Source organism: Diaphorina citri, unplaced genomic scaffold (genome assembly GCF_000475195.1).
Source record: "Diaphorina citri unplaced genomic scaffold, Diaci psyllid genome assembly version 1.1 scaffold102, whole genome shotgun sequence".
Taxonomy (NCBI): domain Eukaryota; kingdom Metazoa; phylum Arthropoda; class Insecta; order Hemiptera; family Psyllidae; genus Diaphorina; species Diaphorina citri.
The window spans coordinates 326,515-350,682 of record NW_007377539.1 but is presented as its reverse complement, the minus strand read 5'-3'; the positions used below and the strand labels follow the sequence as shown (position 1 = coordinate 350,682).

At 39.1% G+C, this 24,168-nt stretch overlaps 5 protein-coding genes and 1 long non-coding RNA gene across 8 annotated transcripts in view; 4 read left to right on the top strand and 2 right to left on the bottom strand.

Annotated features, from left to right (window-relative positions):
• Positions 1–34: 34 nt before the first annotated feature.
• On the top strand, positions 35–2,826 carry LOC103524532 (ABC transporter F family member 4). The gene is made up of 3 exons (XM_017449639.1): positions 35–190; positions 545–2,126; positions 2,783–2,826. The coding sequence occupies exons 1-3, from the start codon at positions 35–37 to the stop codon at positions 2,824–2,826; spliced, it is 1,782 nt and encodes a 593-aa protein (XP_017305128.1).
• A 137-nt stretch (positions 2,827–2,963) lies between these two features.
• LOC113465411 lies at positions 2,964–3,614 on the top strand. 2 transcript variants are annotated; one of them, XR_003390139.1, is made up of 2 exons: positions 2,964–3,054; positions 3,417–3,614. It is a non-coding gene; the product is annotated as an uncharacterized LOC113465411 (long non-coding RNA). The 2 variants fall into 2 exon arrangements; XR_003390138.1 differs by having other exon boundaries at positions 3,389–3,614.
• Positions 3,615–4,786: 1,172 nt separating this feature from the next.
• LOC103524514 lies at positions 4,787–12,637 on the bottom strand. The gene is made up of 5 exons (XM_026819921.1): positions 12,576–12,637; positions 7,772–7,947; positions 6,655–6,750; positions 5,620–5,755; positions 4,787–5,106 (listed from the first exon to the last, which is right to left on the bottom strand). The coding sequence occupies exons 2-5, from the start codon at positions 7,882–7,884 to the stop codon at positions 5,002–5,004; spliced, it is 450 nt and encodes a 149-aa protein (XP_026675722.1). The 5' UTR covers positions 7,885–7,947; positions 12,576–12,637; the 3' UTR covers positions 4,787–5,001.
• On the top strand, positions 8,854–10,809 carry LOC103524513 (importin-11). The gene is made up of 4 exons (XM_008489526.2): positions 8,854–9,049; positions 9,241–9,376; positions 9,854–10,051; positions 10,573–10,809. The coding sequence occupies exons 1-4, from the start codon at positions 8,859–8,861 to the stop codon at positions 10,801–10,803; spliced, it is 756 nt and encodes a 251-aa protein (XP_008487748.1). The 5' UTR covers positions 8,854–8,858; the 3' UTR covers positions 10,804–10,809.
• A 603-nt stretch (positions 12,638–13,240) lies between the features above and the next one.
• The window catches only part of LOC103524519 (phosphorylase b kinase gamma catalytic chain, skeletal muscle/heart isoform), a 33,164-nt gene continuing 22,236 nt past the window's right edge, over positions 13,241–24,168 (top strand). The window contains exons 1-3 of one of the 2 annotated variants that reach the window (XM_026819913.1): positions 13,241–13,495; positions 17,168–17,322; positions 17,538–17,658. In XM_026819913.1, the coding sequence (XP_026675714.1) occupies positions 13,368–13,495; positions 17,168–17,322; positions 17,538–17,658 (404 nt within the window). In that variant the 5' untranslated portion in view covers positions 13,241–13,367. The remainder of the gene's footprint in view (positions 13,496–17,167; positions 17,323–17,537; positions 17,659–24,168) is intronic. The other variant, XM_008489536.3, reaches the window with a different exon arrangement.
• LOC103524515 (C1GALT1-specific chaperone 1-like protein) lies at positions 21,993–24,052 on the bottom strand. Its single transcript, XM_008489529.2, has one exon. The coding sequence runs from the start codon at positions 23,505–23,507 to the stop codon at positions 22,338–22,340; it is 1,170 nt and encodes a 389-aa protein (XP_008487751.1). The 5' UTR covers positions 23,508–24,052; the 3' UTR covers positions 21,993–22,337.

Genomic DNA, 24,168 nt, shown 5'->3' with positions numbered 1-24,168 from the left:
ATTAGATTGCATTTTGGTATTTCAGATTGTCAAAATGAGGGGCAAAGTGAAGCAAGTGATTGTGAGAATATGTCACAGAATGACAAGAGAAATAAAAAAGTTTAGAAACTCCAAAGCAGATTCTGAAGAGGTCAAACAGAAGAAAACAAAAAAAGCCAACAGATTAGCCAAAGAAATTAAAACCATAAAGGTATGGTCTTCTTTTTAAAGACAAGAAAAAGGAAATATTTGTAAAAGTCTTGTCACTTTACTTATGGGCATCACAATTTATGAAAGAGTGTTTAAAGACAAGAAAAAGGAAATATTTGTAAAAGTCTTGTCACTTTACTTATGGGCATCACAATTTATGAAAGAGTGTTTTTTTTTTTACCACCTTATTTATTTTGAAACTTCATTTTAACCCCTTTTAATAAAAAAGATTCCTAAGGCAAAAAATAATTTTGGCAGTTTTTTTTTTTTTTTTTTTTTTTTCAGAAAGGTAAATTCCCAATTATTAATATTCCCCTCTTTACAATATCATGATAAATGACTTTCTCATTTTCAGGTAAAGGCACACATCAAGTTGAAAGTGCTCGTCAAAATCGCCATCAGTGACATCATGAAGAAAGCCGTGGCCGAGTTTCGCGTCAAGTATCCAAATTGGTTGATCGAAATTCCGAACATCTTGCGAAACATCGAACTCAAGAAGAAAGGCATGAAACTGAACGACGACATCCAAAAGGGGGAAGCCGCGAACTACGCTAGGGCGATGGAAAAATACGCGTCAGTCAGTGAAACGCAAATGAAACTTGCCCCGAATTCTCCAGTGGAGAAACAAACCAAAACGAAATCGAAACAGAACTCAAAAGGTGACAGTGATTCTACTGACAGTCAAACGAAGACAAGTAAGAAAACAGCGAAGAATAGCGACTCGCTGAATGTTTGGTCGGTGGATAAAAACAATGTTGATAAAAGAAACGGTGTAAAACAGACAAAGAAGGGGAAGCAGAAGGAATCGAGTTCTAACAGAAGGATAGGGTCTTCAGAGGAAAGAGAAAGTGAAGAAGACGAAGAAGAGGAAGAAGTGGAAGGAGAGGAAGAGGAAGAAAATGAAGAAGAAGAAGACGATAGTGACAACAGCGAAAAAGACATGCTGGCTCGAAAATTAAGCAATGCCCTGAAAAAGATCGCACCTGGCTCTGACGAAGAAGGAGAAGAAAGTGGTGAAGAAGAAAATGATGATGATGATGATGAAGGGGAAGGGGAAAGTGAGGATGAATTCGAGGAAGAAAGGTGGAAGAGGAAAATGCAACTCATCAATAAGCCAACGAAGAAAAAAGGTGGACGAAAGGAAAGTGAAGCAGATAGTGATGAAAATGATTTAGAAGATGAAAATTCAGAAGAAGAGGAGGCGGAGGAGGAGGAAGAAGAAGAAAGTAGTGAGGACGAGTTCGAAGAAGAAAGACGGAAAAAGAAACTAGAACTAATCAAGAAGAGCACAAACAAGAAAGGTCAACAAAAGAAAAATAACCAGAACGATAGTGATGAAAATGAATCAGAGGAAGAAGAAGGAGGAGAGGAAGAAGAATCAGAAGAAGAGGACAGCGAGGAGGATGAATTTGAACAAGAAAGACGGAAAAAGAAACGGGGACTCATTAACCAAAAGACAGTCAAAAACAGCAAAAACCTCAGTAGGACAAAAGAAGAGATACATTCGAAAGATAAAACCAAGGCAGGTGAAAAAGTCAAAGGAAAAATTGTCAGTGAAAAAGTCAAAGGAAAAATCGTCAGTGAAAAAGTCAAAGGAAAAATGGTCAAAGACCACAAACCTAAAGAAGAAACAGTAGTAGACGATTTCTTCATGACAAAAGACAACAGGGAGTATAAGAGTATTGTCAAGCCCAATGTATTCGAGCAAGGCCCAACTGGCGACGAATTCAATGGAGGCGACGAATTTGAGAGACGAAAGGGACGAATCGATAGAGATAGACCCCAAAATTCCCAACCGAAAGAGATCTATAGGAAAGGAAAGAAAATAGTGCTTAATAGAAACGAGACGAATGGGAAGTTTAAGCCGAAATTTCCAAACTTTGACTCCCGAGGTCCGCCCAATGGTAGGAAATTTGACAAATTTAACTCTGACAGATTTGCTGGTAGTGAATCAAGAAGAGCACAAACAAGAAAGGTCAACAAAAGAAAAATAACCAGAACGATAGTGATGAAAATGAATCAGAGGAAGAAGAAGGAGGAGAGGAAGAAGAATCAGAAGAAGAGGACAGCGAGGAGGATGAATTTGAACAAGAAAGACGGAAAAAGAAACGGGGACTCATTAACCAAAAGACAGTCAAAAACAGCAAAAACCTCAGTAGGACAAAAGAAGAGATGAAGCCCAAAGAAAAAACCAAGACAGGTGAAAAAAGTAAGGGAAACAAAGGAAAAATTGTCAGTGAAAAAGACAAAGGAAAAATGGTCAAAGACGACAAACCTAAAGAAGAAACAGTAGTAGACGATTTCTTCATGACAAAAGACAACAGGGAGTATAAGAGTATTGTCAAGCCCAATATATTCGAGCAAGGCCCAACTGGCGACGAATTCAATGGAGGCGACGAATTTGAGAGACGAAAGGGACGAATCGATCGAGATAGACCCCAAAATTCCCAACCGAAAGAGATCTATAGGAAAGGAAAGAAAATAGTGCTTAATAGAAACGAGACGGATGGGAAGTTTAAGCCGAAATTTCCAAACTTTGACTCCCGAGGTTCGCCCAATGGTAGGAAATTTGACAAATTTAACTCTGACAGATTCGCTGGTAGTGGAGGAGGTCCGGAACCCCGGTCTCCCGCGTGACAGGCGGGGATACTGACCACTATACTACCGAGGATCGGTAAAATACCGAGGAGAAATTGGCGCTTATAATGCTCGCGGTTGTGAAGTAGAACACGGTGATTTTAATTTATCGTTTTTTCCGCTCTACCGTGTGTGTGGGCCAAGGAAGATAATTTGGACACCAGTAAAGATGATGATGTACTCCCCGACAGAGATGTAGCAAAAGAGTTCTACGCTAAATATGAAAGGGTGTGTTTATGAACAGGGCTGAGATGAGCTCGGACAACGTGAGATAGCTGTCCCGGCGGCAATTTTTAAAATTCATTTTATATTTATTTTCATTTGCTTTGTAATTTGCTTGTTCTTAATAGCTAATATAAATGAAAAGTATAATATAAACGTGCAAACTAAAGATAAAAATTAAAAAATGAATTCAGATTGTACAAGTTGCGGAAAAAAAATCAAAAATTCGAATTTCCCGCCAACTTTACACGCAAAAAGTCCGACGATGTCCTACGATGGCCCTGTTCATAACCACGGCCTAAATACCATATTGTAGTATTGTACTGAATGGTTTTTGCAGTGTGATTTGTTCTTTGATATCTTTGCAGTTTTTGTCCCTGTTCTGTTACTCTGTTTTAGCTGTGATAACCATCAATTTGTAGAGTAAAATACTGCACCTTGTTCCTGCCCAATAGAACTAAGTACAGACGGCAACAGGAAACACCAACGAGTAACATTCTCATTGTATTGTCAACCGTGAAACCATGAGCATGGATCTTCCAAATCACTTATCCAACATCAAGCTCAACAATGTTGTAAGTTGTGTGTTTATTTCGGCCAAAGTGGAGAACTTGTCAGTTCTGACCCCTACCTCATTAGAGTGGTTTATCCTCCATCCTGCTATCAGCTACATAGAAAGCACTGGTTCTAATAACTGCAGTACCAATGGCATGGGGGCCCTGGGCAATTAAGTCAATTTAAGTCCTCTCCTCTGCAGGGACATTTTCAGGGGCCTCAAATGTCTATAATCTTGAGTTTCCCTCCAGCAATCTAATGACACAGGGGCCTCCTCAGGTGGAAACCTTCCAGGGGGGGGTCAGAAAGGGCCAACATCATCATCTTTACTGGTGTCCAAATTATCTTCCTTGGCCATGGTGGACGAACTTTTCATTGAATAGCAGGTATAGATGAAACACTGTTTAACATAATTATTAACTATTTAATGAGTTTAATTAATTAATTTAATTAATTACTTTTAAAGAATTAATTATTCCTTTTGTTGATTTTTTTCTTTTTTAAATCCGTTTGTTTATGAAAGTGAAGATAGCAAAAATTTTTCAAAAGCGAACAATAGAAGGCTTGGCTAGCCTCTCACATAATGAACATTTCAAATCGTCTAGCGGGAAAATTTATTTGTTCTTTGATATCTTATTATCTTTGCAGTTTTCGTCCCTGTTCTGTGACTCTGTTTAAGCTGTGATAACCATCAAGTTGTAGAGGAAAATACTGTACCTTGTTCCTGCCCAATAGAACTACAGACAGCAACAGAAAACACCAACGAATAACATTCTCATACTTCTCATTGTATTGTCAACCGTGGAACCATGAGCATGGATCTTCCAAATCACTTATCCAACATCAAGCTCAACAATGTTGTAAGTTGTGTGTTTATTTCGGCCAAAGTGGAGAACTTGACAGTTCTGACCCCTACCTCATTAGAGTGGTTTATCCTCCATCCTGCTATCAGCTACGTAGAAAGCACAGGTTCGATTCCCGACGGGGTCAAGAAATTTGTATCATGCAAATGATTGATTCCGTGACTGGATGTTGCGGGGCCCACTCAGCCTCGTGTGGAAATGAGTAGCTATGGCATATAAATGCGCAGAGCGTTCGGTGCCAGCATGGTAGGTAAACATTGGATGTTTAGGATTATGAGATATTGGGAAAATCCTACAATGCTGCAGTGAGCACCAAAGTTGTGATATAATAACACAAAGAAACTGCATTTACATTTACAAAGTATCAACAAAATCCCAAATCAGTATGGGCTCTAAGAAAGGTCGGAGTTAGTAAAATAAACACAGGATGATGTTGTAAGATGCAAGATCCTATAAGTTTTTCCAGGCAGGATACTTTGTCAACTTTCGTTATTCTTCCATCATGATCCTTTAGTCCTGGATCTGGACTTTACAATCATATGGACACGTAATCCTGCAGGTTCTTAACAACCTCGGGATCCACACTGGACACGAGGGATACAAACGTGTCGGCACCCACTTGCGAACACATGGCACTGAGCTGGAAAATGAAAATATAAGAAACAAATTGAATAATACGTGAAAAACAAAATTGTCGACTCAAATGGTTTCTTCAAAGTAAATTGATTATTTTTCAACTTGTTTCATTATAAATTTCCATCTGTAAATGGTTTCTTCAAATTAAATTGATCCCAAAGGCAAGGAAACGCTAGACCTTTGACAAATGGAGAGTGCCAGAACGCATGTGATCCCAATCCCAAGGGGCAAGGTAAACCTAGCCCAGCCAGCCTATTTAGCGCTAGGTCGCGGTTCGGACCTAACTTGATCCCAAACAGATAAGGTTCGTTCTCGGAACGGCTGGCTTTCTCCTATCCTGTCTTCCTTCTCTCTTCGATTTCGGGACGATATAAGACCCCTTAGCAGTTACAGTTTCGTCTATCAAACCTCTTTAAAAGAAAAAAAAAAAAAATCCATCATTCCACTAGGATTTGAACCCACGTACTCCGAATTACCACACCAGCACCCTGTCAACTGCGCTATCGAGACGACTTACCTTGACCTGTACAAATTGACCCATATGAACGCTGTACACCGGATCGAACTGAGCTATCTCTCTCTTTCGTTCATCATGCCGAGTAGGTTCACTGAATACATCGGACGCCAGAGCTGTCGTTAGATCTAGGAACGCACTAAAAACGGGAAAAGAAAAATGATTGAAAATAATAATAATAATGGAAAATCCCAAGGGGGAAAAACGGAAATTCCAGAGAGAACAATAATGCACATGGTGAAAAATCCCAGGGGGGGGGGACTAAAGTTCCAAAGAGTAAAATATGTTTGGTGGGAATCCATAGTAAAAAAAAGCTTTGTGGAAATTCTCATAAGAAATGTTTGGTGGTGAAAATTTCCACAGAACCAAAAAATGTTTGGTGAAAATATTCCCGAAAGCAAAACCTGTTTAGCCAGCCTAGTTAGCTTAGTTGGTATTGCGTCTGCCTTGTAAGCGCTAGGCCGCGGGTTAGATTCCCGTCCGAAGCGGATTTTATCCTGATGGGATAATGTTCGTTCTCGGAACGGCTGGCTTTCTCCTATCCCTGAAACTGAACGACGACATCCAAAAGGGGGAAGCCGCGAACTACGCTAGGGCGATGGAAAAATACGCGTCAGTCAGTGAAACGCAAATGAAACTTGCCCCGAATTCTCCAGTGGAGAAACAAACCAAAACGAAATCGAAACAGAACTCAAAAGGTGACAGTGATTCTACTGACAGTCAAACGAAGACAAGTAAGAAAACAGCGAAGAATAGCGACTCGGCCAAACCCTTTAAAAAAAAAAAAAAAAAAAAAAAACCTGTTTGGTGATATTTCTCATTGTATGAAAAATGTTAGGTGAATTCTTGAGCTAAATTTCCTTTAGAGATGCTAATGATACATTCATCTTGTTAGGCCGGTCATTCACTATCAGATAGACCTGACAGGCACCTACCCCTGAATAGGTGCGCCTGCCAGGTCTACCTGACAGTGTATAATAAATCTTTCAGGTGACCTGTCAAGTCTACCTGATAGTGGATGGCCGGCCTTGAACTTACTCTTCATATTCAGTGCCTTGATATGGTACGGTCATGACATCGTTGAAAATTTCCGCCATCTGCTCCATTATTTTCCCGAACTTGTTTAGAATTATCCTAGAAGGAGGAGAAAAAACAAACAAACAGCGAAGAATAGCGACTCGCTGAATGTTTGGTCGGTGGATAAAAACAATGTTGATAAAAGAAACGGTGTAAAACAGACAAAGAAGGGAAAGAAGAAGGAATCGAGTTCTAACAGAAGGACAGGGTCTTCAGAGGAAGAAGAAAGTGAAGAAGACGACGAAGAGGAAGAAGTGGAAGGAGAAGGAGAGGAAGAAAATGAAGAAGAAGACGATAGTGACAACAGCGAAAAAGACATGCTGGCTCGAAAATTAAGCAACGCCTTGAAAAAGATCGCACCTGGCTCTGACGAAGAAGGAGAAGAAAGTAGTGAAGAAGAAAATGACGATGAAGGGGAAGAGGAAAGTGAAGATGAATTCGAGGAAGAAAGGTGGAAGAGGAAAATGCAACTCATCAATAAGCCAACGAAGAAAAAAGGTGGACGAAAGGAAAGTGAAACAGATAGTGATGAAAATGATTTAGAAAATGAAAATTCAGAAGAAGAGGAGGAGGAGGAGGAGGAGGAAGAAGAAGAAAGTAGTGAGGACGAGTTCGAAGAAGAAAGACGGAAAAAGAAACTAGAACTAATCAAGAAGAGCACAAACAAGAAAGGTCAACAAAAGAAAAATAACCAGAACGATAGTGATGAAAATGAATCAGAGGAAGAAGAAGGAGGAGAGTTTATAAAAAAAAAAAAAAAAAAAAAAAAAAAAAAAAAAAAAAAAAAAAAAAGGGAATAAAGAATTAACCAAAAATTAGGTTTTTTATGTAGTTCAAAGTTTTCCCATAACATTGTAGGTGATTTCGTTCAGGACAGCCACACTACTATCACGATACGTCACGTCACGTGATAGTAGTGTGGTTGTCCTGAACGAAATTGTTACCTACAATATCATGGGAAAACTTTGAACTACATTTTTCGGAGTCACGTGATGTGACGATAGTGTGTTTCTACCTTTAAACTACAAAAAATTTCTCTTCCGCTTATTTTGCAACACAAAACTTTTCGGACACTTACACAGATTCACAGGTGAGTAGCGCTGCGTACGCCAAGCCGATCACTTTCCGTCGCTCGGGCTGCGTCACCAAATAGGTTTTCTTGATCATATCGTCCAGCAGATTCGAGAGCATGGCCTCATGCGATGTGTTGGTCCTCCGCGCTTCCTCTTGAACTAGACTGAGGAAGTAGTTGAGATCGAGGAGGATCAGCCGGGATAAAATACATAGGAGCAGACTTTGCTTGAACCTGTGTACCATCAATTCATTTATTTATTTATTCATTATTATTTTCTATTGTTACTCTTGCTTTTATTATTACCATTGTTATTATTATTATTATTGTTGTTGTTGTTGTTGTTTTTTATTATTATTATTATTATTATTTTTTATATATATGTTTTAATGTAATGTTCTAAGCAATTGTAATTGTATTATGGAACAAAAATAAAATTACCAAATTACCAAAGGCCCGTTCCCACTTGTCGTGCGGAAAGAATCGTGTCGTGCATAAGTGGGAACACTCTCATTTAAATTACATTGCCTTCGAGGACGTTTTGTGTCGTTCGGAAAAAAAATCGTGTCGTGTGTGTAGCGAGAACATTCTCATTTCAATTACATTACTGTGTGGACACACCTTAAGGACGAAGGTCTTCTCGTCCCGAAAAGCGAAGAGAAGGAAGACTAGAATGTTCGTTCTCGGAACGGCTTACCTTTTTTTTTTTTAAAAAAAAGAGCGTTTCACCACCGTTTTTATTTTATAGCAATGAAACAACTGTTACATTAGACTCATCCTATTCCATCTTTCTCTCTTCGATTTCGGGACGAGATAATAATAATAATAGTGCTTATTTATACTGCTCGCATAGGACTGAAAAGTCCCTTTACTCCAGCAGTAGGCTACTACTATTATTGTAGTCAAATTCTCAAATTATATGAGGATGAAATTCCATACCTCGGCTGGGATTGAACCCACGCCCTCCTGTTTACCAGGCGAGCGCCTCGACCACTACACCGAGGCAGGTGATGTAGTGGTGATAAGACCTTGCCAGTTACAATTCATTCTATTCTATTCTAATTTATTCTATTCTATTCTATTTCAGATCGACATGGACGAGTGGTTTCAAAGCTCACTCCGGACGGAGTTACAAATCAAAGACAACAACTATCGTATCATTCGAAAGCGCGTCGCTTGGTTGCTAGGCAACTGGTCCAATGTCAAATTCTCGTCCGCGCTACGACCTGTTCTGTACGAGGCACTACTACCTCTCATGTCCCCGGATGAGGACCTGGCGGTCAGGTGAGGACGACTGGTAGTCTAAGGCTCGGGGTTCGAGAGAATGGAAGGAGATTTTTTTTTGTCATGATAACTCTGAAATGGTTCGTTTCAGAGTTCAAGATTCGATCCAATCTTGCCTTTTGCAGACTACCTGAGGACTCTCTTGAGTTCTGCAATTTATTACTCACTGACCCCCACATTTTATTCTACAGGTTGTCTGCGTGCAAAGCGTTCAAAATGTGCGTGGACGATTTCGACTTCAAAACGGAACAGTTCCTCCCGTTTGTCAACGTCTACTTCAACACCCTGTATAAGTTACTGTGTGATGCCAAGGAATGTGATACCAAGGTAAGAATAGAATAGAATATGTGTACACTGCCTATACTGCTAGAATGAGACTGAAAAGTCCCTTTACCCTTCCTTTTTTTTTCCGCTTGATGGGACGGAGCACTACCGCGTTCCTAATTTAGCCAAAAGATAATTTATTGTTCCCATGGCTAACTTCTCACCCATACAGTTTATATACGTTTCCCATGGCTAACTTCTCACACGTTTCAGATGCACGTGCTCAACGTGTGCTCGTTTCTAGCCAAGGAATGTGATACCAAGGTAAGAATAGAATAGAATATGTGTACACTGCCTATACTGCTAGAATGAGACTGAAAAGTCCCTTTACTCTTCCTTTTTTTTCACTTGGTGGGACTGTGGGACGGAGCACTACCGCATTCCTAATTTAGCCAAAAGGTAATTTATTGTTCCCGTGGCTAACTTCTCACCCATACGGTTTATAAACGTTTCCCATGGCTAACTTCTCACACGTTTCAGATGCACGTGCTCAACGTGTGCTCGTTTCTCATCGTACGCATGGGCTCTTCGATTGCGGACTTTGCGCACGACATATTCGAGTCCCTGCCGCTCCTGTGGGCGCAATCCGAAGACCACAATCTGCTCCGGGCCGCAATCGTAACCACACTGACCCATCTGACGGTTGCGGCTGGCAAAGTCCATTCCATTGTACCTCAGGTGAGTTTATTTATTATTATTTTATTTCATCTAACAATCCTTTCTCAAGCTTCAGAAACCTTGAGCTGAATCCTCCTTGTCCAAACCTTTAGCGAAAATAGATTGAGAAAAAAATCGTGTTGATCGTATTTGAAGAATAAGAAAGTAACCTCCGACAACAATAGACCTTATGCTTATGCGCTTACGTAGGTGAGGTTTCAAAGTTGAAGAGCAGGGATGGGTTCTAATCACTATGGCATGGGGGCCCCAAGCAATAGACCAGTTTCGCTGACTTAGGTGAGGTTTCAAAGTTGAGCCGAAAAAAATGAACCAGGAAATTTTTCTTTTATCTCTACGACTTTTGGATATTTTTTTTTACATCCGTGACCTAGTGGGTATCACATTACTCGCCCAGGTCCCGGGTTCGATTCCCGGCGGGGTGGAAGTTTTTTCGGTTCTGAAACAGGACGTCCAGAAAGAGCGTCCGGGCTCCTTCCATGTTCAAAAATCTAACGCGAAAAATTTCCATTCTCTCTCGGCAGGTTATCAAATATTGCACGGACACAGAGCAAGAACAGTGCCTGTACATGATAGAAGACGGTCTGGAGTTGTGGCTGCGAGTGTTACAACAGTCCTCCACCCTACCTCCCGCACTGGACGAGCTGTTCCCCTCTCTCCTTACTGTACTCAAAGATACCAGTGACTACTATGTAGCCTGTAGTAAAATATTGAGGGTGAGTCTACCTCCTACCTCCGGCACTATATCTAAATAAATCAGAGGTGGAGTTGCAAGGGACCCCCCCCCGTATGTGCAGTTCCTTTTTGATGGTTTTCATGATACAAATTTCTTGACCCCGTCGGGAATCGAACCCGGGTCTCCCGCGTGCAAGGCGAGTGCAGTGACCACTACGCCATGGGAGCTGTTTTGTTGATACTTTGAGGGCACGTTTAGCCCAGCTCCTAAATGGGAAGGAGTATGTCTGTCTTATCACCATCTGATTAGGGAATAATTCCAGCTCTCACCGCCCCCCATCACACATACATACCTCTGGGTCTTCATTTATTACTATTATTATTATTATTAAGTTGTTGAATTGCAATTTTCCTTGCACCTAAATGGGAAGTAGGTATTGTGTCTCTTATCGCCGATCTATGATTGACATGCAACGAAACAGACTAAATCCAGGAACACAAACATAGTGTTACTAATTGATCAATGAATTTCAATAATTTATTTTTTGTTCTATTTATTTTCCCGTACGTTGGTCTACGGGACAGTGAAGTTATAGAAACAAATATTTTACTATTTTTATTAAAAATGAAATAAAATCACTATGAAACATAATATGAAATTAAACCAACATAATATGAAATTAAAACCTTATCAATTGCGAACATATGAAATTAAATGAAAACTCATGAAAATTTACCTACTAAATATTCCTTTTCGTACGTTAACCTTTTGTATGTTTTTGTTTATTTAAATACATGATGAAATTCTATGTAAATATTTCCATGCTTTCTTTTTTTTTACATATTTCCTATGTACCTACTACATACAATACAGTCAAATTCTAAAATAATTTTGAGCATAAAAATTCCATACCTTGACTGAGATCGAACCCTTGCAGTCCTGATTACCAGGCGACCGTCTTTACCACTACACCACGGAGGCAGGTGCTTTTATCCCTGATGATGATGAGTCTTGGTAGCATACAGTGTGTCAACAACATAAGGTTCACCTTTGTGGACTTTTTCGGGCGTTCCCAGGGTGTCTATCAAAATCACAAAATGAAATTCCCTGACTTTTTTCCGGGTTTTAACGGTTTTCCAGTCTGGTAGACACCCTGGTTCCTGCTGTTCCCTTGGTTTTCCTTGCAACAGTCCACAAAGGTGAACGAATTTCGAGTTGTGAGTCAAATAACAAAGGTATCTAAAAAACGAATTCAGTCAAATTTGATTTTCTTCCCTTGGAAACTCGTTATCGCGGGCTGATGCCGTTTCTTAGCTTCCCACGAGGGGTGCAAATTTTCTGCCGTCTGCCCACCACTTCGATTACCGTCAAACTTTCGTTCCACCTTACAGTAGATAGGTACAATAAAATAAATATTGAATATATAAATCAATGCTTGAGTAATGCGGCTGGGGTGTCATCATGCCAGGCCGGCTTACCTCGTCATAAAGGTCGAAAGCTGCCAGACCGATGGCGTTGTACACGGCGTCCTTGATTAGAATTCTCGTCATATCGGTGGGTTGAGCCGGGGCTTTGTATTCGTTGAGTAGGTGCAGTAGGGGCGGCCTCAGTATGTCGCTGTACTTGTGAAATATGCTCAGGAACAGTGTCTCGATACACGGCTGAAACAATAAGTAGGGCAATGAAATAGTTGCGCAACAGTTGCCGAAACGATACATAGACCAGTTGCGCTTACTTGGTGAGGCTTCAAAGTCAAAGAACGGAAAAAATGAGGCACTAGGGATTTTTTTTTTTCTTCGACTTCTAGATCCTGAGAGCTTCCTCTTGAACTAGACTGAGGAAGTAGTTGAGATCGAGGAGGATCAGCCGGGATAAAATACATAGGAGCAGACTTTGCTTGAACCCGTAACTGCTATCCGTGCCTGGGAGAAAGAACGTCACGAAGTTGTATATTTTGGAAGGATCTCATAACTTTTTGCAGAAACTTAGCATAATGTGACGTATAAGAGCAGCGCCACAAAGTAGAAAGGCAATAGACATACGAGTAGTAACATTATTTGGTATGGTTTGGTGAGATTTCGTAATTTCTGAGTGCAAAACACCATAGTAATATCATTGGGTAAGTTTTAGAACTGATGAGAGGCATACTACGGGATGGGGATGCTACCACACAGACCACACGAGTCTAATGTTATAGCAGTGGTTTATATCGAGGAGAATCAGCCGGGATAGAATACATAGGAGCAGACTTTGCTTGAACCCGTAACTGCTATCCGTACCTGGGAGAAAGAATAATCAAGCAGTTTCATTTGGGTAAACATCTAATATATAAAAATGAATATTTGTTTGTGTGTGTTTGTTCGAACTTAACAAGCAAATTACAAAGCAAACAAAAATAAATATAAAATAAATTTTAAAAATTGCCGCCGGGACAGCTATCTCACGTCGTCCGAGCTCGTCTCAGCCCTGTTCATAAACACACCCTCACGTTCACGTTATCAACAAAGGAAAAAGGAACAAACACTTTTGTTATCACTTTTTTTTTTTTTTTAAGTGTTTCCCAAGTAATTAATTACTTTAAATTAAACTCATTAACTAATTAATAATTATGTTAAATAGTGTTTCATCTATACCTGCTATTCAATGAAAAGTTCGTCCACCATGGCCAAGGAAGATAATTTGGACACCAGTAAAGATGATGATGTACTCCCCGACAGAGATGTAGCAAAAGAGTTCTACGCTAAATATGAACCTAAAGAAATATTAGGCAGGTAAGATCAGAGATATGTCTTTCTCTTGGTAAGTTGAGAATATTGAAGATGTGAGTGTTTTGAGGATTGACGTAAAGTTCTCTAGACTAGATTGACAAAGTTGTACTCCATTGACAAATTATTTGTCATTGGAAAGGTCATAATTCAGCATGATTTGTGTGCAAAATTTTGGCAGATGTGTTTGCTTTCCATGAATGCATAATGGTGATATCTTGTTGAAAGAGAGCTCAACCCTTCATTGGAAAGGTCATAATTCAGCATGATTTGTGTGCAAAATTTTGGCAGATGTGTTTGCTTTCCATGAATGCATAATGGTGATATCTAGTGTGCAGGGCTTGTTGAAAGAGAGCTCAACCCTCTCAACCCAAGAGAGGGTCTCATTTTGAAAGGTATGAAAGTAGAAAGTAAATGGTGAAGTAAAAGTACATAACCCCCCTAGGTCTACACTTTTCTGTCAACTCATTAGTAAATTTATTGACATTGCTCATGGGTACCTCTCCAATTTAGAAGCTTGAGGCACATATCAACATAAAACAGCTGTGTTCCTTTTTTTTTTAAGTCAGGCTTTCTAAAGATCATACTCATACTTTTTGGGTTTAAAAAAAAAAAAAAAAAAAAAAAAAAAAAAAAAAAAAAAAAAAAAAAAATAGGGCACTTGGGTTTTTTTTTTCTTTTTCTTCCACGACTTCTGTATCCCGAGATAAATCAAATCAAAAGATACTGGTAAATTTTAAACTCTGACGTCACGGCATACGCTCCCGTACGCGATGACGTCAAATCAACTCTCCCGAGCAAACCTTTTATTAGAAATTACTCCGACGGGGAAAAAACTTACTCTGAGGAAAAAAAAACTTACCTCAAGGGAAAAAAAAAACTTACCCTAAGGGAATATTTCCAGCTCTCTCCGCCCTCATCACACATAGAAGCCTCTGGATCTTCATCCCAGTTGTTAAGTTCTGTCCCGGTTAATGTCATATATTGGGTGACTAAGGTAAGGGTGACATGTTTGAGGAGCTGGGGTGACAGGACCTGGTCCAGAATAGCGTCCGCTTGTTGGGTTTCCGGCTGGGCACCTGTGGAGTAGAAATAGATTACATGGGTTTTTATAGTCCCCTTGCTTGCAGTAAAGAAGGCAATCGAGGTTTTACCCCGAAACTTGGTACTTGGTTCAAAAACCTTCAAAACTTGGTAAAAATTAAATCTAACCTGCCTGTAGTCCCCAGCGGGCAAGCGGAAATGGAACCCGTGCCCTAGCATTTACAAGGCAGACGCGCTAGCTTTCAAGCTAACTTGAACTCTATTTTTCATTCGCCGGTATGACGCCAAGCCGACGTGAACTGAACGCGTGTTTTTCATTTCACTTCCCCTCCTGGCGTATCTCTTCGAGTGAACGCGGCGTTCGAAATTCCGGTAGCGACTCTCGAGTAGCATCAAGTACAAAATTGTTCCGCGATTTCTCCGCTAGATGTCATGTTTGTTGAAGTTGCCACAATTTTTACCCCAATCCGAACGCAGAGAGAACGGCACGTGCCTTCTTCTTCTTCTTCTTCCTAACAACCTTTTCTCACTTAAATGGATCCGCGTTTCTTGTCAGTCTCTTCCAGGTAGCCCTATTGTGTTCCTCGTGTCAAAAGAAAAACAGGCCTTAGGCTGGCTAAACGTAGCTATACTCACATGTCTTCCCCACAGTATACTCCTGACATAGGATCACATTCTTCATCATGTTCAGCGTCAACATGAGCAGCTTCTCGTTACTAGTTGCCAAGGACTGCCACGAGGTCGCGCTACTAGAGTACCCGTTGCTAGGCAACGAGAAGGCCAGAGAGACGCAAAACTCGAGTGCCTGGCTGAGGAAAGGGATGAAACTGTACGGGTGATGTTCGTGCAACTCCAGCGGGACTTTGATGAGGTTGACCATGTACTTGTGCAGGCAGGTTTTGTCAATGGAGGGGTCTGAAAACAGAGTGTACCTAAATCAATTTTTATAAAGAGGTTTGGGAACTATAACTGCTAAGGTCTTATCGTTCCGAAGTCGAAGAGAGAAGGAAGACAGGATAGGAGAAAGCCAGCCGTTCCAAGAACGAACATTATCTGGTCAGGATAAAATCAACCCCGGGCGGGAATCGAATCTGCGACCTAGCGTTTACAAGGCAGAAGCGCTACCAACCCAGCTAACTAGACTGGCCAGGGTTAACCAATCAAATCATGAATTTTATTTGTAGTGAAGCAGAGAGCTTCTTCACAACTTTTATGGGCATCACAACGTTACCAAGTGCCTCCTTTACTATTAATTCTCTTTCATCTTCAATCTTTTTACACGGGTAATCCCGCCACCGGTCGCTACTCACTTCAAGTAGCTACTGAATCGTCCTCACAAGGCTGAGTGCACCCCACAATCCAAGCATAGAGCCGAAGAAACTTCGACCCCACTGACCTTGTTTAGACTGCAAACAGCCCCAAAGGACGGGTTAAGTTTGAATCTTGTTTAGACTGCGGGGGTAAAGGGACTATCTCAGCAGGATAAACAAGGTATATTCTATTCTAAATCAACACATAGACCTTATGGTATAGTTTGAAATGTGACTCACGATTCTCTAGTTGAAGCAAGGTAGTGATCTGTGGGAATACTTCCGATACAAACTGAGTCACGTGAGGCGACTCATGCGGTTTTTTGAATCCATACACTAGGAGCTTGCGTAACAGTTTGACACACATTAGACACCGGCGCAAATTCTTGTTGTCTGTAGCCTGAAAATAGTAATAATAAGAAATGGAAAAACAAACTGTAAAGGTCGGTCCACACATAGTCGACCATCGATCGATGTCGACTGAACCGTCCACACTGCCTCACCAACATGGATTCAACTATTTGATCAATGGCCGGTCGACCATGTGTGGACACACCTTAATGAGCCAGACTAGTCAGGTACTTAGCTCGGATTTACTGGATGAAAGACCTTTTTTCTCTATGAACACAGGAGGGATTCTCAAATGGTCTTAATTTGAACTCAGTACGGTGGTTCTTAGTATTTTAGTTGAACCCAAAAGGATGAAACCAGACTAGTTAGCTTGGAGGGTGGCATGACTGCCTTGTCAGTACTAGGTCCCGAGTTCGATTCTCGCCAGGGGCAGACTTTATCCTGAACAGATAAGGTTCCTTCTCTGTCTGAACAGCTGGCTTTCTCCCATAATGTTCTTTTTCTTCGACTTCAGGACAATAAGGCAGTTACAGTTTCCTCTATTGGATTAGTTTTTAACACATTTTTTTTTTCTTTTTACTGAAGTTTGATTAAAATGTTTAATAATATTATTTTTGAAAAAATGTTCAATAATACAATAATGTAATACAACAATAATAAAATGTTCAATAATATTAAGTGAATCTCACCTCAGTGAGGAACTGTTTCAAAATCATATTGTACAACTCGATCATGAATGGAAACAGATCTCTTGTCAGGTCTTGAAACAGCTTCCTATGTCCACATAATCGTTTGGAGGACAACGCCTTCACCACATGTTGCCAAGTGACGAGGGCCCCATCTTGTGTTTTGCTGTCCTTGTCTTGAACAGCCGCTAGTAGGGTGGGAACGAGTTGAGGCCAGTCATCGGGCCAGTCAAACCTGAGGATTGAATAAAGAGAGTTTCAAATTTAAGATCATACTTTTTTTGCAGAGGTATCAGTTCAACTGTAAGGAGGTGCATAGAAAAAGAAACAGGTGTTGAGTATGCTGCCAAAATCATTGATCTATCTGCCGATCCCGAGAACAAAGTTTCAACTCTAGAAGAAGTCCGAATACTCCGATTAGTTGCTGGGCACCCATTCATTAGTAAGAATTTGTACTTTCTGCATTTGGGACTTCTCTTTGTTCTTTAGTGCATACACTTGCACTAAAGAACAAAGAGATATTAGCTGAACTTCTTATGTTTCTACTTGAATGTTTTTTTTTTTTTTTTTTTTTTTTTTTAGAACTTGTGCCTGGTCCAAAATATTTACCATCATATTATCCCATTTGTAAGTCTGTAACCCTTTTTACTGTTTCAGTTCAGCTTCATGATGTGTTTGAATCCGAGACCTTCATCTTCCTCGTGTTTGAATTGTGTAAGAATGGAGAACTTTTCGATCATCTGACTAGTGTTGTGGCACTCACTGAAAAGAAAACTAGGTGAGACAACATCTTGATTTTTTATTTATTATTATTATTTTTTTTTTCCTCAAGTTATTAAGCATGCCGGGAACCGTGGAAATTTCAAGAGTTCAAAGCACTGCCCAGCTTATTTTTTTACAACAATAAATTGGTGGACCCATTACAATCTAAGAAAGTCAGCCATTACAAAAACAAACCTTATTGACTTAGGATAAAATCTGCCCCAGGTGGGAATAGAACCTGTGACCTACCACTCATAAGACAGGCACACCACCCTCCAAGCGATCTAGGTTAGCTATAGTCCTATACAAAAATGGATGCAGCAATGTAGCACACAAGGGATCAAGAAGAGACTGCCTTACCATAGCTAGCTAACAATATTTTTACATCCCTGCTTTTTTATACTTTAGGTACATCATGCGGCAGTTGTTTGAGGCTCTGGAACACGTACATAATCACAATGTTGTTCACAAGTAGAAAGTAAATGGTGAAGTAAAAGTACATAACCCCCCTAGGTCTACACTTTTCTGTCAACTCATTAGTAAATTTATTGACATTGATCATGGGTACCTCTCCAATTTAGAAGCTTGAGGCACATATCAACATAAAACAGCTGTGTTCCTTTTTTTTAAAAAAAAAAGTCAGGCTTTCTAAAGATCATACGGCAAGTTTCATTTGCGTTTCACTGACTGACGCGTATTTTTCCATCGCCCTAGCGTAGTTCGCGGCTTCCCCCTTTTGGATGTCGTCGTTCAGTTTCATGCCTTTCTTCTTGAGTTCGATGTTTCGCAAGATGTTCGGAATTTCGATCAACCAATTTGGATACTTGACGCGAAACTCGGCCACGGCTTTCTTCATGATGTCACTGATGGCGATTTTGACGAGCACTTTCAACTTGATGTGTGCCTTTACCTGAAAATGAGAAAGTCATTTATCATGATATTGTAAAGAGGGGAATATTAATAATTGGGAATTTACCTTTCTGAAAAAAAAAAAAAAAAAACTGCCAAGATTATTTTCTGCCTTAGGAATCTCTTTGATTACAAGGAGTTAGAATGAACTGCACTGGTCCTACTTGCCAAAAAGAAAGGACTGTCATTGAAAGCAAGCTTTGACAAAGAGAGCCATTGCTAACTAACAAAAGATTGGTGTAAGTGTAGCACTGTAGCCTGTTTAAAACAGTCCTTTTACAGAATTGATACTTACATCATTTAGGATTGCATTGGGATCCTTATCAAATTGAAGAGCAAATTTAGAGATGTCATCCTTTTTCAATTTCTGAAAATCAAATGTGAGAAATATTTATGTAAAATCTATACAGCAGTGCTTGAACCAGCAGACATTTTTTCTTGGATTTTTCACATTTTCAATTTTTATAGGTAGATAGGGTACTAACTAGGTACCCTTAATTAAATATTTCAACACCCAGTACCTAATTAGGGAATGTTGTTTCTCTTCTCAACAATCTAATGCTTTCACATTTTCAATTTTTATAGGTAGATAGGGTACTAACTAGGTACCCTTAATTAAATATTTCAACACCCAGTACCTAATTAGGGAACGTTGTTTCTCTTCTCAACCATCTAAAGCTATTATTACACAGGCCTCTAAATTCCTATGAAGTAGCTGTTTCATGTTTCAAAATAAATAAGGTGGTAAAAAAAACAATCTGTCATAAATTGTGATGACCATAAGTAAAGTGACAAGACTTTTACAAATATTTCCTTTTTCTCGTCTTTAAAAAGAAGACCATACCTTTATGGTTTTAATTTCTTTGGCTAGTCTGTTGGCTTTTTTCGTTTTCTTCTGTTTGACCTCTTCAGAATCTGCTTTGGAGTTTCTAAACTTTTTTATTTCTCTTGTCATCGGTTCCCAATTTTTTTTTTTTTTTTTTTTTTTTTTATTAATATAACTTGAGATTTTTGTTTGTATGTATGGGGCAAACCTTGAAATTAATTTTTGGCTAATGTTGGGCCTTTTTTTCCAAGGTCAATCAACTTATAAATCTTGGTACAATTAACTTATAAATCTTATGTATCTTTGGTAACAATAGTAGGCATACAAACTCAATTAACTTATAAATCTTATGTATCTTTGGTAACAATAGTAGGCATACAAACTAACTAGGTACTCATGAGAGGCACAACAGATCTAACCAGGTTACAATAACATAGAGCTTATAACCAATGGCCCTTCTTATACCTACTCGTGAAGTCATGAAGTCTTTTAATATGATCCCTCTTCTTACCTGGCTATCATAGCGATAATAACAGCAACCTGAAGTTCAATTTGGGGTACAGGTTCTGAGAAATCACTGATGAGCACTTGGCGTAGACTTTGCTTTTCAGCACTGCCAATTTCACTGAAATGAAGAGCAAGGAAATGATTAATCATTTTGAGGTGAAGCTATAAGAACTTCATTTTTTATCAATCAGAGTTAATCAACTGTCATGAAGACACATTAAAGGTTGGTATGGAATAGACAAGTTAAAAACTGACAGAAGTATTTCTTGATTTATTTATATATATATAAAAAAAGAAAGAGGTGGGGGAGCCAAGAATGCTCACACTACTTCACCATTGAATCACCATATGAATTCTTTCAACATTGAAAAAATCTAACTATGGCTCCTTACTGGCCTCATTCAAGGAGTTTACAGCATCTGAAAAAGCCTGACAAGAAAATTTCCAACTTACTTGGGAGCACCTTTCCTCCAGTATTTCATCACTCCATTTTTTAGACACAACACCCCCAGCCACCTCACTGTATTGTCAATGTTTCTGTTTTTCAATATGTTCTGAAATAAATGACACAAAAACTTGGACATTAATAATAATAATAATAATAATAATAATAATAATAATAATAATAATAATAATAATAATAATAATAATAAAAAATCCAACTCTGTAGGTTTCCGCCTAATTTGGATAAATGTTCCTCATGGTGAACCTGACCTTCACATGTAATCAGGGCCATATGCAGGATTTTTTGAAGGGGGGGGGGACAAAGAGTCCAGTGATATACCTGCTTACTTTTATTCTGTGATTCTGCAAAAGCTACTCAAACAACAACAGTGATATACGAGGGGATGGGGATTTGCTCCAAATTTGTGAAGTTCAAACCATAGTTGTAGAGCAAATATGAGGTCTGAGCAAGAGGTAATCAGCCCTCTCAGCTCCCCTAAATATGTCCCTGCATTAATCTTCCCTTCGTATCTCTCTACTTTCACATCTCCTCAGTCCACCTTCACTTGGGTGTTTTGACTCATATAAAGCATCCACAACTCCCACTGGTACATCCCTGTTTGAAACCTTGGGCCCCTGCCTCCTCAAGAAAATCCTGAATATGGGCCTGCCCTCCACTCCAATGTGGTGTAGCCTGCACAATAGTACTTTGTTGTTATCTGTCTTCAGACCTTTGAGGGCCCTATATAAGACATTTTACTGAGTGATTTCTACAATTCCCTTTTCCTACAGTTACCTAGTACCTAGGTATATAAGATGGATTTCCCAGAAGGCTACTTACCACAAGATATGAATGAAACCCTGGCTCGGTATTCCAGGACTTGAGTTTTTCTTCAGCGGGTTTGAGGATTTCCGGATTTTGACTGGCGGCTTGATGTAGTGTTTCCAGCACCAGGGAATACGCTTGTTCATTCATACTTTACAGTATTATTACGGTATACCGATAGGAAAAACAGGAATCGGGGAACACTTTCAGTTCAAGTTCTTCATTCCATATTTGTATTTTTCTATTTTTGTTTTTTGACAAAACGTAAAAAAATCTCATCTTTACTTCGACACGATTGTGCGATAATGTCACGACGGCAACGGCCGGCAAAAAATTACAGTGTTGCCGCAATGTTCAAATTGTGATGAGCGTGCGGTTTTAGCACTTTATACCGGGTGGTAGAAATATTTAAATAGGGCTGCTCAGGTCATTTTCTACAGGGTGTAGGTAGAAATTAAAAAAAAATTAAATAAATAGAACATAACCTTGAAAAATTTTCAAGCCTCACATCTAGAGTGGGACAACCTGTTTTTAATTGGATGATGTTAAACGTAGAACTCCTGGAGTCACAAATTTCCCCTGAATGGTAATTACACAGCAGGGCTGTACTGAGGGGGGGGGGCAGCCCCCCTCCTTTGGACTCACCTTTTCTCTATTTACCATAAGCCAGACTTCAAAAATTTCGACCTCCTTTGGACTCCCCTTTTCTCTATTTCCCAAAAGCCAAGCTTCAAAAATTTCGAGTATTGCCCCCCCCCCCCCTCCCTTGATAAATTCCTGGAAATGGCTCTGAGGCCCTGTTACACAGATCATCACTTTGGTATAAAACACATATAGGTACACAAAACGTGGAAACATAAAATCTTTCATATTATAATGTAATCAATGCAAATAAATGAATGTGGGAAATCCTAAAAGAGCTAACTGACAAAACTGGTTTTTTTTCCAGGGAAACAAAAAAAAAAAAAACAGTTGTATTTTTGAAGATATATGAAATGCTCTCTTTGGTATTTTCTACTTTCTTTCTCTTTTTTTTTTAATTACTTTGGGTTTGAATATTCATATAGCCCTTGTTGCATTGCATGTGCACTTGTAGATACCTTGCAATAAACTCATTTTTTGAAAATTTGTCAGTTAGCTCTTTTAGGATTTCCCTCATTCAAATACCAAATAACCAAACTGTTCAGTAAGTTTGGGGAATTTCTAGAGAGATATTATTCCAAATTTGATAATACTGTTCGTCAGACATAGAAATAACATCATCTTCATTTTTATTCGTATACATTGTGATTGATTTGGCCCATCTCTGCATGCTATAAGCTGGCTGAGACAAATATTGACCCTCTGAATAACAGACTGGTGTCTTTTCAAATTGATATAACATATAATCATAAAATAGTTCTAACTTTCCTTTTTTGTTGTCCAAGGGAGGCATGCTAAATGAGATGGATGTTATGCTATAGCACAGTCCATCCTGATCTTTCAAAGTATTTTTTTCTAGATCATGATTTTCAATTCCCTTATTTTGAATGTGAGACAAAAATATTTGACTGAATGTGACAGGGTGAAATCTATTGCATCTATTTTCATCTAGTAAACTCTTTGGATAAATACTATGGAAAGATAATTGTCGACCCAGAAAATAGTCAGGATCAAAGACATTTTGTAAATAACATGGTAAGCTATTGGTTTGAAGCAATAGTTCTAATGTAGCTCTGTTCAGGACTACACCCAAGTTCAAAGGACTGAAGAGAACATTTCTGTGAGATTTTATATGACCGCCATAAAAAGGTTCAGATGAATTGAAGAGTACAAGAGAATATCTCAAATTTTCTGGTATCACAAATCTGTCATCATTAACTAAAATTATCCAATGGACATTTCTTCTGTCATTGAGAATCAAGTACTCTAGTGATTTGCACAGCCTTTGCCATGGATATTTAGAATGAGTAGCAGTAATAATTGGAATAAAGTTATTACTTTTGGGACCAAAGAAATAAAAGTTATCACATCTAGCAAGCCAGGAACTGTAAATTCTATATGCAGACTCTAGTTTATTTACAAATATCACACATGTTATCTTCACATGTTGCTTCAAATAGTCACTCTCTAAAATTGATTTTTTGGAACATGTATTTCTTCCAGAAGGAACTCTTGACACCCCTTGACTTCTCAACCACTGGTTATAATATTTACTGTCCGTCACAAGATGTAGGTGGGGTTTGGATAATAAAGAGAAATTGTTGTTGTGATTGTTGGAAACATTCCATACATAGCTAGCTAGAAATATTCCACATGTAGCTCCCAGAGTAAACATAAAAATCTTGTAAAACTGTAGTAACAAGCTCATCATAAGCCATCCACATATTTGTTCAATCCTGAACACGCATTATTTTTAAAACAAAAGATGGTTTTGAGAAAACTGCAAAAACTGATGACTGGACAGGTATCTGGAGTGACCTTGAGGGTGCAACTTTGCAATCTACACCAGAGTTCAATGACAACTAAGATGTTGAATTTCTGTAGGACTGTCTCTGTGGTAAATAGGTGATATTACTCGAACAGTTATTGATGTGTGAGTTACATATTTAGCTTTGAGGACTGCGGTTTGATGAGTGTTAATCATTGAAGTCACTCACAAATTAAGGATACTACAAGAGAACAAACTTGCCCTGTAGGTATGAGTCTATGAGTGCTATAGTGACACCAATGTTTGTGACATCTCTCCTGATAGAAATCCTTTCGCCAATCGCCTGATTTCCACTAAAACTTATGTTGTAGGATAGATAAAGAACTAACAATACTATAAGATGAGGTTATTTTGGAACAAATGAAACTTGATTTACTGAACTTTGCAACTTCTTTGAGTTTTTTGATGATTTTTTACATTTTTTCTAATCTAATTTTTTGAAATCTTGCGGCTAAATAAGGACCGTTTACATGAGCTTTTTTTTCGCGACTGTACGGTATTTTCAAAGACGTACGACTTTCTTTATGAACTGGCAACGTTGCTG

Coding starts and splice junctions, on each gene's coding strand:
- LOC103524532 (XM_017449639.1), top strand. CDS start 35: ATGAGGGGCAAAGTGAAGCAAGTGATTGTGAGAATATGTCACAGAATG. Junction 191..544: donor AAGAAATTAAAACCATAAAG/GTATGGTCTTCT, acceptor TCTCATTTTCAG/GTAAAGGCACACATCAAGTT. Junction 2,127..2,782: donor CAAATTTAACTCTGACAGAT/TTGCTGGTAGTG, acceptor ACTCTGACAGAT/TCGCTGGTAGTGGAGGAGGT.
- LOC103524514 (XM_026819921.1), bottom strand. CDS start 7,884: ATGCTCTCGAATCTGCTGGACGATATGATCAAGAAAACCTATTTGGTG. Junction 6,751..7,771: donor CTACTCACCTGTGAATCTGT/GTAAGTGTCCGA, acceptor TCCTCCTTCTAG/GATAATTCTAAACAAGTTCG. Junction 5,756..6,654: donor CAAGGCACTGAATATGAAGA/GTAAGTTCAAGG, acceptor TCCCGTTTTTAG/TGCGTTCCTAGATCTAACGA.
- LOC103524513 (XM_008489526.2), top strand. CDS start 8,859: ATGGACGAGTGGTTTCAAAGCTCACTCCGGACGGAGTTACAAATCAAA. Junction 9,377..9,853: donor CCAAGGAATGTGATACCAAG/GTAAGAATAGAA, acceptor CACACGTTTCAG/ATGCACGTGCTCAACGTGTG. Junction 10,052..10,572: donor TCCATTCCATTGTACCTCAG/GTGAGTTTATTT, acceptor CTCTCTCGGCAG/GTTATCAAATATTGCACGGA.
- LOC103524515 (XM_008489529.2), bottom strand. CDS start 23,507: ATGATGAGCTTGTTACTACAGTTTTACAAGATTTTTATGTTTACTCTG.